General features: G+C 41.1%; 1 protein-coding gene across 1 annotated transcript in view; it reads left to right on the top strand.

The window, feature by feature from the left end:
• The window catches only part of flrt1a (fibronectin leucine rich transmembrane protein 1a), a 35,907-nt gene extending 31,993 nt beyond the window's left edge, over nucleotides 1-3,914 (top strand). Inside the window, 1 exon segment of the mRNA XM_029448918.1 lies at nucleotides 1-3,914. Coding sequence (XP_029304778.1) covers nucleotides 1-1,785 — 1,785 coding nt within the window. The 3' untranslated portion in view covers nucleotides 1,786-3,914.
• The last annotated feature ends 11,164 nt before the right edge of the window (nucleotides 3,915-15,078 follow it).

The raw sequence follows: 15,078 nt of genomic DNA, 5'->3' as shown, positions 1-15,078 counted from the left end.
TTGCCCACGTCCTTGGAGCGCCAGCTTGCTGTCCGTGTGGTCTACCTCTATGATAATGAACTGGATGAATTCCCTGTGCACCTGCCACCCTCCATCCGTGAACTGCATTTGCAGGACAACAACATACGCACTATTCCTCGTAGTGCACTGGCTCGGATGCCCTTGCTAGAGAAGCTCCACTTGGACGACAATTCTATTTCCACTGTCAGCATTGAGGACCAGGCCTTTGCAGACAACCCACGGTTGCGTCTACTTTTCCTTTCACGCAACCACCTGTCCAGTATCCCCTCAGGACTGCCTGCCTCACTGGAAGAACTCCGACTGGATGACAACCGGATATCCACTATCCCAACCCACGCCTTCCGAGGCCTCGCCTCTCTTAGATGTCTCGTCCTGGATGGGAACCTTTTGGCGAACCAGCGCATTGCCGATGACACATTCTCCCGCCTTGCCAACTTGACCGAGTTGTCCCTAGTCCGTAACTCCCTCCAGACCCCACCTGTCAACCTCCCCAGCGCCCATCTGCAGCGCCTGTCTCTACAGGAAAATGCCCTGACTCATATGCCTCGTGGTTCCTTGGATGGCATGCATAGGCTGCTAAGACTGGACCTGTCAGGAAACAACCTGACCACCCTACCGAGGGGACTGTTCAAAGACCTAGACAGCCTGGGTCAGCTGCTTGTGCGAGGCAATCCTTGGCACTGTGGCTGCAACCTGCGTTGGCTGTATGACTGGCTGCATGCCCGCGGTAACTCCATCACTGTCAGAGGCCTCACCTGCCATGGACCTGACAGGGTGCGAGACATGGCTTTGATAGACCTGACCAGCGAGATGGAGGAGTGTGAGGTGGTGAGGGCACCAGGGACCAGAGACAGAGTTGGCGGAGGTGGAGTCGATAGCTCTACCACTCACACCCCTCCACAGGGCTCTCTCTTCACCCTCCGCTCAAAGCGACCTGGCCTGGGGCTTCCTGACTCTGGCTTAGACTACACTCTTAGCAGTAGTGGTGTAGGGAAGAGCCTAGCCCTCAACGTGAAGCCTCTCTCTCACAACAGCGTCCGTGTTACCTGGAGCGTGGCCCAGCCCAGCTCCTCCTTCAGGCTGAGTTGGCTCCGACTGGGTACTGGGAACGCCTTGGGATCAATCACAGAGACTCTGGTCCGAGGAGACCGTCGTGAGTACCTTCTTACCTCCCTCCAACCACGTTCCAGTTACATAATCTGCATGGTGCCCCTTGCTGCAAGTTCAGAAAGCAAAGGAGCAATTCCTGGAGATGCTGACTCTGATGAAGCTCTGGTGTGTGCAAAAGCTGAAACGTCTGACCTCACCCCTTTAGAGGAGGAGGAGAATGAAGACTCAAAGCAGATGACAGTGCTGCCCTTGGCAGGGATTATTGGTGGAGCTACCGCCATTGTATCTTTGGCTCTTATTTTTGGCATCTTCTGCTGGTATGGACATAGGACTGGGCATTTGTGCTCCCGTGACCACTATACTCGCAGCAGCTCCCGAAAAAAGAAGAGCTGTGATGATTACATTGAGTCAGGCACCAAGAAGGACAATACTATTTTGGAGATCCGCAGTCCAGGGTTCCAGATGACGCCTATGGCAGCTTGCCAGCCAATGCATCCAAAACCCCTACGAGAGGATTACATCATTCATACCATATTCCCCTCCAATGGCACTGGCCTGTACAAGGGTGACGACCATGTTTCTAATGCAGGACATGGCACCAACCGTGGCTATAGAGAAGGAGAAATCCCAGATATAGACTACTGTTACACATGATGTACTGTACGAGATCTTGTTCACAGTGTAAACTGTATAGATGCACAATTTCCCTTCGCATGGACACTTCTGAAGCACCCCTCTGTGCCTTCTTCTTCTGGTCTCCCATTCCAAAATACCTGCTGTTCACTGCACTGAAAGTACTGTATGTGATTAACTGGAACTGAAGCCGTGTGGGAACAGTTCACTGAAGGAAGCAGCAGCCAGTGTCCCAGGTGTAAATGCACAGCTGACTGTTTCTTCACTATCTTAGTAATGGCCTGTGTATGCTTTCTTTTCTGCTCTTTCTGTGTGACATGTAAGCAAAGAATGTATACACTGTGGAAAGGTCAAACTTAGCATAGGTGCAGGTATAGTTCCTCTCACACACAGGCGCCACAGCAGGTAATGGATTAGGAAATTATGAGATGACATTATTGGTAGTCTTTTCCTGCTCACCGGTCATACGCAGTATGTAGTCTTATCAAGTCATTGTTCCAAATGCCTCAACTATATTGATGTGCCCTACCAGCTATCCAAGGAAAGGGCTTTGTAAAGCTGTGAATTGTTCTATTTCAAACGACCCAATAACCACTTGTCTTAAAGTAGGCTTGTTATTACCTTATTCAGTATTTGGCAGCGTGAAGATCTTATCATGGCTGGTCGGCCTTGGTTATACCTCTCGAGATCATTAACCTAAGATCAGTATTGTAGTGTTGCATCAGAAGAGATGCAGCACAAGTGTGTAGATAATCTACTTAGATACCGACTGGGCTGTGTTTGAAAAATGCTTCGCTATTTTTATCCGTGGTTTGTTTCGTCATCAAATCCTGCACAGCTCTCTTTATTTATTTATTTTGTTCCTTATGTGATGGTTTTTGTCTTTACTAAAATTGCTTTTTTTAATTTTCGCCCTCCTTTTTGTCATAACTGATAAAACCCAGCTTTGATGAAGACAGTGGATTTCATCTAACAACAAAATAAGAGATGTGACGAAAACATCCTGAAGGCTGTCTCCAGGTTCATGTTTTCTTAAATGCAGCAGAGTAAATTCTTGATTGAGACTGTTTATAATATGTCATTTGAAAATTAGACCCCACCCAAAGACTAGCATGTCAGTCCACTGAGACAGTAGAGACCAACCTCAACCCCTCTTTTCCCGTTTTGTGCCTGTGTGCTTAACCTGTGACTTCAGTTGGTAACTTTTGGTTACAAAATGTTTCATCCACATTCTAAAAGCGACAACGACGTGCACAGAGAATCCAGACTGGACAAATGACTAATGTGGAGCCTCCTGTGTGAGGCAGACTCTTGTGAGTGAACCTCGACATGAGGGCGAGAACTGTGAGTGAAACTGAGGAGACTCAAACCGCAACACTGTTGACCTGCACTGTGGAGCAGTGGCCAAGCTGTGGGTGGGTGGATGGACCATCGGAGGGAGTTTTGAAAGTGGGGTGGCTCCTCCGTGAGATGAGTTCATTGATGTTTGTTTGAGCAATGGTAAAAGGCCTCCACTCATTCCACCTCTTTTATTACTGAGCAGCACTAAAAATGTAAATGTATTAGCACTTAGCAGAGAACAGGGATAAATGTTATGACAGGCACAGTGAGACAGAGGCTAAAGAAACCGGCTCTGAGAAAGATGGAGAATTGATGGCTCTGGCGCAGTGGAGTTCATCCATGCATAAATCTGTTTGTCATACTCAGTTTCTCCCCTTGGGTTTAATATTGTCCATCAGTTGTTTACCACTGTGTTGCTTCCAAAGGGGAAACCAATTGTGCTTCCTTGACTGTTCCGTCCGCAGGAGTTTTACATTGGTGTCAAACAATACGTCAGTGGAATGTATATTTTATCTCGCACCCGAAATCACTGGCTTCAACATCGTACTGGCCCTGCTAATTCTGTTTTGGGGAACATTGATATAGTGTAATTACTATTTTCCAGTGGGTCCACACATACTTCCTCATCATTTGTATAAATAAAACCATGGCCACAGCCACATCAATATTTTTTCTGGTGAAATTATAGAAAGTAATGGTGCCATAACTTTGCGTAAAAAAAAATATTATGTGAACCTGAGATTTGTGTGGAATTTGCTTTATGAATTCATCTTCAGAGGGGATCAATAAAAAGTTTTATAATCTTGTTATTACTGCAACCTGTCATTTCATCTCAAGCCTGAGGAAACAGAATATTTTATTACTCACAGAGGTATTGAAGGGGGATAAAATGCTATGCCAAGAAGAAGCTTTTCGTGCAAAAATTAGACCTACATATTGTTTTGATTTGATGAGGGCTCTGAATAGCTCTGGGATAAATCAGTGCCAACTACAGCCTGAGGCAAGACACTTGGAACCAGCTGAGATTATAAATGGATCTTAGAAGAGTCAACAGGCTGTAGCCCTCGGTGACTTTACGTTTACATGCAGCCTGGTACTCCACGAGGATGAACGAGCTCAACTCTAAATAAACAACTTCATCAAAACAGATAAAATTGAGTAATCGGCCTCTACTGGGTTGAACTTTTGGTTGAGTTAAAGGCCAGTGCATCAGCAGGATACCCGTCTGTTACCTCATCCACCTATGACACAGCCACTTGCTAATTTAGTGAAGGAAAACGTTGTTTCATTTGCAATACAAAGAGTCATTTGGTTAGGTTAGAAGTGGGCTCTGTTGCACCTTTAACCTGTTCCGTCTCATTATAAATTGGAATGAGAACTGTGTCCGAAAAAATAGAATCAACCCGCTTATGTGTAGTGAAAGTGTGACTGTCACAATATATTCTCTGCTATTGTGCATGACAAAAAAGCGAGACATTTGTCAATTACATCATTGCAAGCCGTAGACACAGAAACAAGGCCTCACATTAAACTCCTTTACTGGTAAACAACGAACATTGATTGAGGAGAAATTTAGAATCCATTGGCAGCCTTTGTGTACTCAAAGTCCTGTCTTGTGTTTGGCTTTCTCCTGAATAGTGGAATTATCGTGTGTTGGGACTGAAGAGAACCAACAAATGAACTTGAGGTACTCATTTTGAAACTGCCATTGTTTCATTTTGTTTCATTTTCCTTCTTCAATGCATTTTAAATTTCTTGCAGCCACTTGTTTGATTGCCAAAGAACTGCAATGTGCTGCCATTTTTACTCTCTATCTATGCCCATGGGAGTGTGGTAGGTCTGTGAGAGATTTAATGAGTATCAGCACGGATCAACAATGTAACTGCTGTTGTAAAGCATTGTGAACAGTTTGTAACAGCAGCTGAATTCCCAATGCAGAGCAACAGAAGATGATTGGATTATCCCCTTCTCAACATAGCTGGAGCTGTGATTCAATCCAATGCAAGTTAATTAATTTCAAGGGAGATATAAAATATAAAATTTAAACATACAGTACCTCTGAGACTCTGAATAAACAGACAAGATGGAGCAACACACCTGAAAGTCAAATATTTTACCTTTCCATCACGTCTATTGGCTTTGGCACAATATGGTTGAGGTAAAACTTGCTTGAATGAAAAAGCACATGAATGCATTTAAAATACACATGTATCCCCTCCTATATGATCAAAAATTCTGATTGTAAAGGGGAACGCCATCAATTTCACTGCATATGCAAAAAAAAGTTGTATAAATCCTTCTGTGGAGCCGTGTGACGTCTGATGAGTTACACACCCGAATCTCCAACCATACAGTTGGTGGTTGATTTGCATTGTGGTTAATGTAGGCAAAGAAAGAAAGTTTTTTATTTGAGGAACATAAAAAGACTGCATGAATATCATATAATCAAATTTAGATTATTGTATGTTTTAGAGTAATTTAATGATTGGATTATTACATTTGTGGGCTAAAGAACTACTATTGGTCCATTGATCCCAATTAGGACTATAAAAACCCTTGGGTGATACTGCGTGTGTTCAGCTTCTGAATGGCTTTTATATTGCTTTTAGAGGTTTTTAATTTTCCTGTAACACCAGTAGTGACGCTCTAGAAAAGTCATGTTCACTCTGTTTAAGTTTATTTAACAGTATCTCAATTTCTCTGCTGCTGAAGTTCAGATTCTTCCTACAGCCTTTTTTTGGTGCCAAAGTAATTGCACAGTAAACGCCCGCCCTTATATAGTGTTTAGGGGACGTTACCTATGCTAATAATAAACCATCGGCCATACGTCTCCAAGTTATGATCAAGCAGGATTCATCATTCAGCACACCTGGCTGAGAGCAGATTTGGATGGTTAAGAACGTTTGGTGCATCTGGAGTTGACTTCTCTTATTTTCTTTCTCTTAAAATTTGTATAAAATATTATATTTCATCCCGTTTGTTTTAACTGTCAATTGTGACTCCCACTATGTTATAGGAATGCAATGCTTAATTAGTGGAGTATTTTGACTTTTAGGTCATGGAAAACTGAATGAGGATAATCATACTTTATAGTGTAAACTTGAGAAGAAGAGCCACATCACCTTGGAGATGAAGAAGCTTCCATCAGAAATCAGTGGTACTACACCCAGCGTTCAGTGTAGAGAGGTGCAAACTGGGATTGCATATACAACGATCATTCTCGTTCCATCTTTGTTTAAAGAAAGGCCCTCTCTGACCTCATGGTCATCATGGAAAGCTTCAGTACATATTTCTCTGCTGGTCTTGGACAGTGCACCCCCCCTCTTAAGCCCCTTTTGTGCTCACAGAGATGAAAGAGTATCCTTTTGTCACGGTCAGCCAGATCACAACTCAAATAACTGTGACCTGAAGGTTGGGCAGTAACCTCTTTCTTGCCTCACTCATTGACGATTTAAGACCGCCCCCTGTAAATCTCATTGTGTAGCGAGAAAAAAAAAGCGAGGGGGAATGAAAAATGAGAAAAATACGATATCGGAAATGAGCCCAAAAGGAGGGATATTGCAGAGAGAGAGATCGTGGAGATGTTGGCGATGGGAGTCATTGAGGAGGCTCGCAGCAGATGGGCTTGCTTGGTTTCTAACGCAGATGGTTTAAGAATGTTTTTCCAAGATTTCAACAGTTAAGGGATGATAAGCTTTCAGTCTGATCGTCTTGGATAAGAGTAATATATTATTGCATGTATTTAGGAAGGAGACTGCACACACAATCTCTAAAAGCAGAGAGACAAACTGTCGTTCTGGCTCAGGGTAAGCAACATAGTCATCCCAAACTCAGAAGCCTATTACGTTTTCCTTTTTGAGAATAGAGCATTCCTGGACTTAAAAGAAGTAGCAGCAAGTCATAGCTTAAGATCAGGTAAAAACCTTTTCTACTGCATAAATAGAGAAAACAGTCACGATGATGACACTGGAAAAAATGTTGGAATTCCATTTCAGTCTTGACACTAACGGCCTTCGGACGTGCAAACAAATAGAAAACTGCAGATTGGGAACCAGACATAAGCCCTGTCCCCGAGAGATGGGGCTGAGCTTGTTAGCTGGAGCTCACTGGTAAGACTGTGGCATGAAGTGGACCGTGGTGCTGAATATTGGAACTACAGTATATGCTCTTGAACCTGTCTAAGCTTCAACTGAGCTTTAATTGCTATTACCTCCGCTGAAGAGGAGGTTATATTTTTGGCTCTGTTTGTCTGTTTGTCCGTCAGAAGGATTACAGGAAATAACTACTGGCCTGATTTTCGTGAAACTTGGTGGAAAAACTCATTACATTTTGGAGCAGATGCAAATTACTGGGCAGAAGGACGAATGATGTCTCACTTGCGTTAACATTGTGAGATAGAGGCATTTGTGTGCTGCATTCATGTTGCATCGGAATAATCGTAAAAATTAATTTCCAAGTGGGAAGATTCACATGAACGCCCTCTCAAATCGGACACAGCTTTCAACGTGTTGTTTGAATGCTATGAGCAATAAATTACAACACATCTTTTTTGTAGCGTACATGTTGTTTCCAACTTGTCGGAGGTCTCCGCTCTCTGAGTGTCATTCTAGTTGTTATATGAGATTAGTTAATAAATAGTAAAACCACTACTCCTGTTTATTTTTATATTATAGCCTGTGACCAACATTCATCAGCCAGAATGTCCTGCCTTCAGACATTTTATTTCTGCACAATGATCCTACAGTTAAACTGTAGCAGCCCAGCTCCTGTTATTCTTGTCTCTTCCAAGGTCTCAGAGTCAGTGTGTGGCAAAGATTCTCAGGAATATGTTCACCTCTAACCTGCAGACATACTGTATTTGCTACTATTAAGCTTGCATTCTTTTTTTAATTAGTTAATGTAGGGCAGAAATGGAGACACAATGTGTAGGTGTGAGGTTTTCTCCCAGAGTGGATTGCAGCAGAGTATTACCAAAGACACATTTGTTGCAGCGAACATCTACTGTAGGTAACCTGACATCTGCATGAAGTGTGCTATTTATTCTGAAGTGGTAGTAATCATGGTGATGTGGCTCAAATTACTAAGGTAGTGCTCCAGACTGGAATAAAATTACATTTTGTAAAACTATTTTGTCTAGCTGTTTCTCAATTAGATTAGGGGGTATTACTCACGCAGTTGTGCAGGATGGGCTCAGATAGTAAATAGACTCTGCAGGAGACACTTAATAAAACTAATACCGTTAAGAAAATGCTTATTTGCATGCTGGCAGAATTTGTGTGTGTGTGTGCGTGTGCGTGTGCGTGTGCGTGTTCTTCTTGACTGTCAGGAGACAATCATTTAGTCTTTTTTGTCTAATAATATTTCCATTGTGTGTTTTGTAAACGACTGCCTCTGAATGATCACACATGGGGGGGAAATAATGTTTTTTTAGAAAGGATGTCTTGTTCTATGTGATTAAATGTGAGCAGTGGGACAGAAGGAAAATTTTGCTTTGGTTTCCTAACATGATAGTGTGTTTTTCCCCCTGAAACAGTTAATATAAAAATAACTGTCCAGCAGGTTTGGCACTGATGATATTCAACACTTGACATTGAAAGCTACCGAACAATGTTGGCAGTAAGTGTTTGTAAGGCAGCAAAAAGAATAATAGCCTCCTAAGATGAAGTGGAAGCTGTGTTGTGCTGGTTTTAAGCGTTTCACATCTGATCCTGGAGTAAACAACGTCTCTTCTTACTGACACTGAGATATCTAAAAGGAAAAAGAAAAATTATAAAAACCTTTTAGTCACTGGCCCACTATTTCTACTGAAAAATCCCAGTGGGTAAACTGTTACAAGACATTGTTATGACAAATTCACACTGACTACTCTTCTTTATATCAGGAGTTATTTTCTCTCTACGATTAATCATTTGAGATTTTTTCGACAAAGCCATTCTGATCAAACACCTCAAAGGTAGGTGATACTGACACATCACTTTATTGGTTCATCTCCCTCCGCTATGACTGAACATGTCCATGACACCGTTCAAATCATTGTCATCAACTTGGACAAAAACAACTGTATACTCTGGGTTTTGGCTCCCATCCTTTTTTCTCTACTTCCATGAAGGAGCCGATAGTGTGGTGGACAAACAGTATTTAAACATATGCACATGGTTTTAGCATTACTTTACCATGACGTGTCTTTGGTGTTAGTGCTTTGACATTGAATGGTCAAGTGCAATTTAAGCTCGGTTGAACATGTTCTTTCAGAGCCACTGGGTGAGGAGAGTCACAGATGGCTCACTAACACACAGACAGCTGCTGGACATTACATTGAACCAGAGAGTTCACAGATCACAGTCTGCAAAGCGCTACATTCTCCCGCTGTCCCATGTAGGAAAGGATACAACAAAGCTTTCAATGTAATAACCATTTATCTACCCATCGACTGCATATAAGAAGTGGACCAAGTCACCTTGAAGTCATCAATTGGTTTGTTGACTATGGTTTTGAAGCCTGTCGTCTGTGACATGAGTGGGCGGAGCTAAGTACAACCGAACTCTGAACAAGACATTTTAGGTGACCAAAATGTTGGAAATACATTTCATGAATGCAAAACACACTAAAAAGGGTTCTAAGACGAAAAACACCCAGACCGGACAACACTATGGTAGCCGCCTCTCAATGTAGCCATGCCCTAAAGCACACTCTGCTTTATCTACTTTTAGTCTTAATGGGACCATCATTTACTAAATGAACATCATGCTGTATTAAAGAAGACTTGAAACTAGCGAGTCAGGAAAATGTTTACTGACTTTGGTGGGTGAACCCCTAACTTTTCTTCTAGTGCCATTATCAGGTCATTTGTTTATCACCAAATACTTGAAAAATATTTTCATCAGTCTCAGCTATAGTCTGTGTTTAGTGCTAGTAAGCAAATGTTAGCATGCTAACACGCTAAATTAAGAAGGTGAAGATGGTAAACCTTATATTACACATTATATATTTTGTCATTGTCAGCATGTTAGCAAGCTGATGTTAGCATTTAGCTCAAAGCATCACTGTTTCCACAGCCACAGCTGCAAGGGGGACTGTAGACTGTAGTCTTGTTATAATCACCATATCATATAATAGATTACAGTAGTTACAGATTCACTGATGATACCCTGCACCAAATCAAATGTCACAATATCTATTCTAACAATCAATCAAGTCAGGTGGACCCCACCTCTCAAGGTTTCTTTGTCCATCATGAGATCTCTGTAGGAGTGTTATCGTACTCACTGTGGAGCTCACATTGGGGAGTGTCATTTTAATTTACTATCTCATAAATCGGGCCCCTTCGAGACTTAAACGGTGATTGCAGGCCATCCAGAGAACCAATAACAGCTGAGTGTTTGGATAGGGAGGGTGCCTTCATCCTCTGCACACCTTCACTCCCTTTCAGCCAGAGCATCTGATCCTTGACTGCATACTGTTTGTCTTCACGGGTGAAGCTCTGCTATAAACACTGGGCACTGCTCCATCTGATCCGGACAGCTATTGATCTGTCTGTCATGATTTCATAGAAAGAAAAGGGGCACGCTTTTCTTTTCTTTTTACCTGCAGAGCTGCCATCTTCACTTTCTTTCTTTAATTTCAAGAAGTATGGATAGTTGAACGTTGGGTCGATGTAGTCGTTATGCACTTTGGATTAGCATAAAGCCATGCTGGGGCTTCCTCCTAATTGGAATGTATGGGAAACATGTTTTGCCTTAAATGGCAGGAGGAACCGATTATAAGGCTCATAGGGATGACTACTAGGTGGAATATAGCACATTTGATCTGATTACTGTTGTAGAAACTTTGCAGAATTCTCTGCTGGGAAAATGCACTGCTCAGAGTAATAGTATACACCAGGCATCTGTCAAAGAAATGATTCTGTAGAAAGTGCTGTCTTTTGTCTGTTAGCCAATGTGTCTGTGTGTTTTATAAAACTAGAGTAAATAGAGTCTGGCAGTCAGACAAAAAATCCTAATGACCAACCATTCATTTTTATTCTTTGTTGTCAATTATTTTGTGTGAAAATGCAGCCCTTTCTATTTGTTAAACCAAATGAAACACAAGGAAAGCAGATGCGCAAATGCACTTTATATGTACGACGACGCATATGTCATTTGTGCAGCAGTGATGTTGTACGTTTTATCTCCCACTTTCCTCACGTTCTTTTCTCAGTGACGAGGACTGTCTAAGTGCTCTCGACCTCTCAGTCTTTTATAAGATTACAGGGGCCCAAAATTAAATAGAAGCATGTGCAAAGGTTGGAAGGCCAGGGAGGAGTCAGGACTGAGGTAATGTCACTGTGTTTGTGATCTTTATTGAGAACGACACAGACAAAACCTCCCTCCCTCCAGACAAGCACGTACACACACACACATACATTTCCCTGTATTGATTAGTTGGGTAAAAAAAGGGTTGAGGTCAGCAGGCATATGTCTGAATTTCTTTCTCTCTGTCTCTCACACTCCATTTATCTCTGTCTGATTCAATGCTCTCCTTCCCCCATCAGGGGGCCATGCTTCATCCATATATCTGCGACTCCCCTCCCTGACCCTCTCTCACACTCTGCGGTTTCCTTTTGTCTGTCTCTTTGCCCTTCACTTGACATACATAAATCAATCACTCAATCCAATTTCGTTCAGAGCAAAGCCTGATGGATTTGATCCTGAGGCTCCATCCCGATAAAGTAACAGTATGCACAGTGTGATTACATTACAAATTTAATGATGTGGTTATGACCATGGATTTGATTTTGCTTCAATTTCAGTTTTCACACACACACAGAGCAACAACAAAACACAAACAAACAAATACATAGCAACGAGAAAGAGACATATTTAATAGCTCAAGCTCACTGTGAAATAGGGTAAACACAGCAGTTTTCGTCCTGGAAAGTGGGACCCCCAATGGAGCGCTAGATTGTTTCAGATGATTATGGAATAAAAATAAACACCTTTTTACTACATAAATGTATTGGCCTTTTATTCAGTTAAGATGCTTAGATGCTAATTGTTTTTTACTTGTTCATGCTTGTATGCGGAGCAAGAAATTAACGATTATTTTCATTGCTTTGACACTAAAATGCATTCAGCTCTTTCAGATCACTCAACAATATTTGCATTCACTGTTTTCAAAAATAAATGCACATGAACTCACATCTAAGCCTTGAAATTTCAAATGGGTGATAATACAGTGATAATTTGTTACTGATTTAGATTATTTGTATATGCAGTATACCCATGGCATTATGTTTCATAATGGAGGTTTGTTGTAAAACAGTCTGTGAACTTTAAATAAAATGCCATCAATGACATACTGTACCTGATGAATACATATTTCAGCAGTAAGCGAGACAGTGTGTGTGAGTTCTTCTCTGTTTTCAAGAATGCTATCAATAATTAAATCATCATTCATCATTAGCATAAACATAAAGAGTAACAAAGGGAAATTAACTTGTGTGCAAAGCTGGTGAACACAGCAGTAAGAGAACATGTGTTACTGTAAAGTTAAACACCTGTAACTGAACCTCAGTGTTGAACTAATCCTATGCCACAGAGTATTGAAATGTTATACCTAATTTAGAATGAAAATATCCTCTTTATCTATTTCATCAACACTTCTACTGTAAGACCCACAAGTAATGAAACAAATCCAGATTTTGTACAGCACATGGTGCATGTTGTGTAGAGAATAGCAGGAATAGTGTGAATGTGCAAGAAGGACACATTTGTAAACATGACATGACATGACATGTAGAAAACTATCTTCTCACTCCTTTCTTGTGCAGATCTGAATCATCCGTACTAACTAAACAAACTGAATTGTAGGTACCAGCCTGTGATTCTGAAAAATGTTTTGAATTCTTACTTCTTTGTGAGTATGTAATGCAACATGTTTAAAAGGTGTTACACATCAAAATGTCATTACTCAAATAAGCAACAGCCACCACAGACTGGATATTCAGCACTGCTCTGATTTAAGGCTAATCCCTCTACTGTAACATTAGGGAACTGATTCATTAAACAAGCATGCCTGAATCTTAACGCTTTCCCTCACAGATAGAGCTGATAGCTGATCAATAGTTGCCAGACTCAATCAATCAACGTCCCCCCGCCCAACCAGACAATCTCTTCAGACCCAGCTGCCTCAGCTCCAGGGCTGATTTGTCCTCCAGTGCCTCTGTCATTTGTCTTTAGATTTCCCTTCCATCTGATAGCTCCAGTGCTTTTCAAATGCCCTTTCCACATGTCCTTACCCCCTGTCAGTGATTTATATGTGTCTGGTCATCACCGAGGACACTACAAGTTCATGCTCATTTGCACAAAGTCATTTAGTCTCATATTCATTTTTTTCTTCTTCAAAGAAGTTTAACAATTTGCCACTGGGGGTGAGATGATCCCACACAAATCCAGAGTTGTTTAAGTATGCTTTATCTAATTGTTAAATGTAACTTTATTAACAGAACTGGAGCAAGTTAAGACATTTGCAAATGTAATTATTTTTCACTGCCATGCAAATTTGCAGAAGGATTTTATACTCAATGCTTCATGAAACAACTTTTTATTTTATGCAGCATAATTTGATTCAGTGCCTGAGACCTTGTAAGATGTATAGGACATATCTGCCTCCTTCCTTTGCACTTCTTGGACTGTATCTGTTTTCACATGTTCCTCTCGCCACTTCCACCTCTACAGATAATTCACATTTGCAGTGAACTGTGAAGGGAAACTATTTTTACCCTCTCATATACATGCATGGCCATTTACACACACAATAATTCTTGCATAGCCTACTGTAAAGACAAAATGTCATTACTATGCATAAACGGGCAGCTTCTTGCACACATCAATGTCATTACCATGCATTTAAAGAAAATGCTTGTCATGGCTGAATTGAGAGCTAACCGGGTCCCAACTTCTTAAAGCAGTGGCTCAGGATTACTGTTGATCAAGGATGGCCTAGGTTTTTATGACAAGACATTTCCTGCATTTACAGTCTCTTACTATCGCTTACTTTCTCCATTTATGACATTTGGCAGACATTCTCCACCAGACCGACTCAAAATGTGTTCACAACACCATCAGATCTAATGAAGACACATTTTGCTGCAATCAAATTGTCCCAGGGATCTGCTGCTTGAAAGTGCAAGAAAAACTACACTGCGCCTTCAACATCTGTTCTTCTCTGTATTTAACTACTTTTAATTAAGCCCTTGCAGTAAGTCACAGTCTTATGTCCATAGGCCACTGCAATCATTGATCATCTATTTAAAATGATGCAGACGTACACATAGAAGATCAATAATCCATATCTCACTGTGTGATGAAAAGTTAATATCTTTATCTACACAGACAGTGCTCATTGGTGAATGATTGACCAGCATTCTGTGTACTTTTGGTAACAACCAAACTTTATTGGCTGTCAGTTTTTACACCATCTGCTGACTAAACACACTAACTGCAATCTGACACAAACCTGCCAAGTACAAAAAGGCAGGAGAACAACACAAGGAGTCTTTTTTTGCTGCTGTCTTGCCAGGAAAAAATGTGAATGTGTTACACTAAAAGAAAACGGTTAAGTATGACAGTTTCATCACTTTGATGCCTCTCCTTGATGCCACACTTAAGCATTTAAGCACATACTGTAGGTACATTTGCTACCTCGGATAAATACATAAAGTGTCACATTTGACATGATAATAATTTTACATCCGTTGAATTTTGCTAACCTCAAGAGTCAAGATTTAAAGGATTGCATCATTGCATGTTTATAACTGTTGTTCAAGCATAGTCATTGTTATAGCAAATACAAATGAACAAACACCATTCAATCACAGTTTTAACAAAGCTGATTAAAATAAATAAAAGATAATCTCCAGATTTGTTGCATTATTCTTCTTAACATGTGCTGAAGAGATTGAGAAATAATATTTTCCTAAAAGCCTAATATTTC

This window comes from Cottoperca gobio, chromosome 14 (genome assembly GCF_900634415.1).
Source record: "Cottoperca gobio chromosome 14, fCotGob3.1, whole genome shotgun sequence".
In the NCBI taxonomy this organism is placed as follows: domain Eukaryota; kingdom Metazoa; phylum Chordata; class Actinopteri; order Perciformes; family Bovichtidae; genus Cottoperca; species Cottoperca gobio.
The sequence above is the reverse complement of the archived record's forward strand: the minus strand, read 5'-3'. Positions and strand labels throughout refer to the sequence as shown.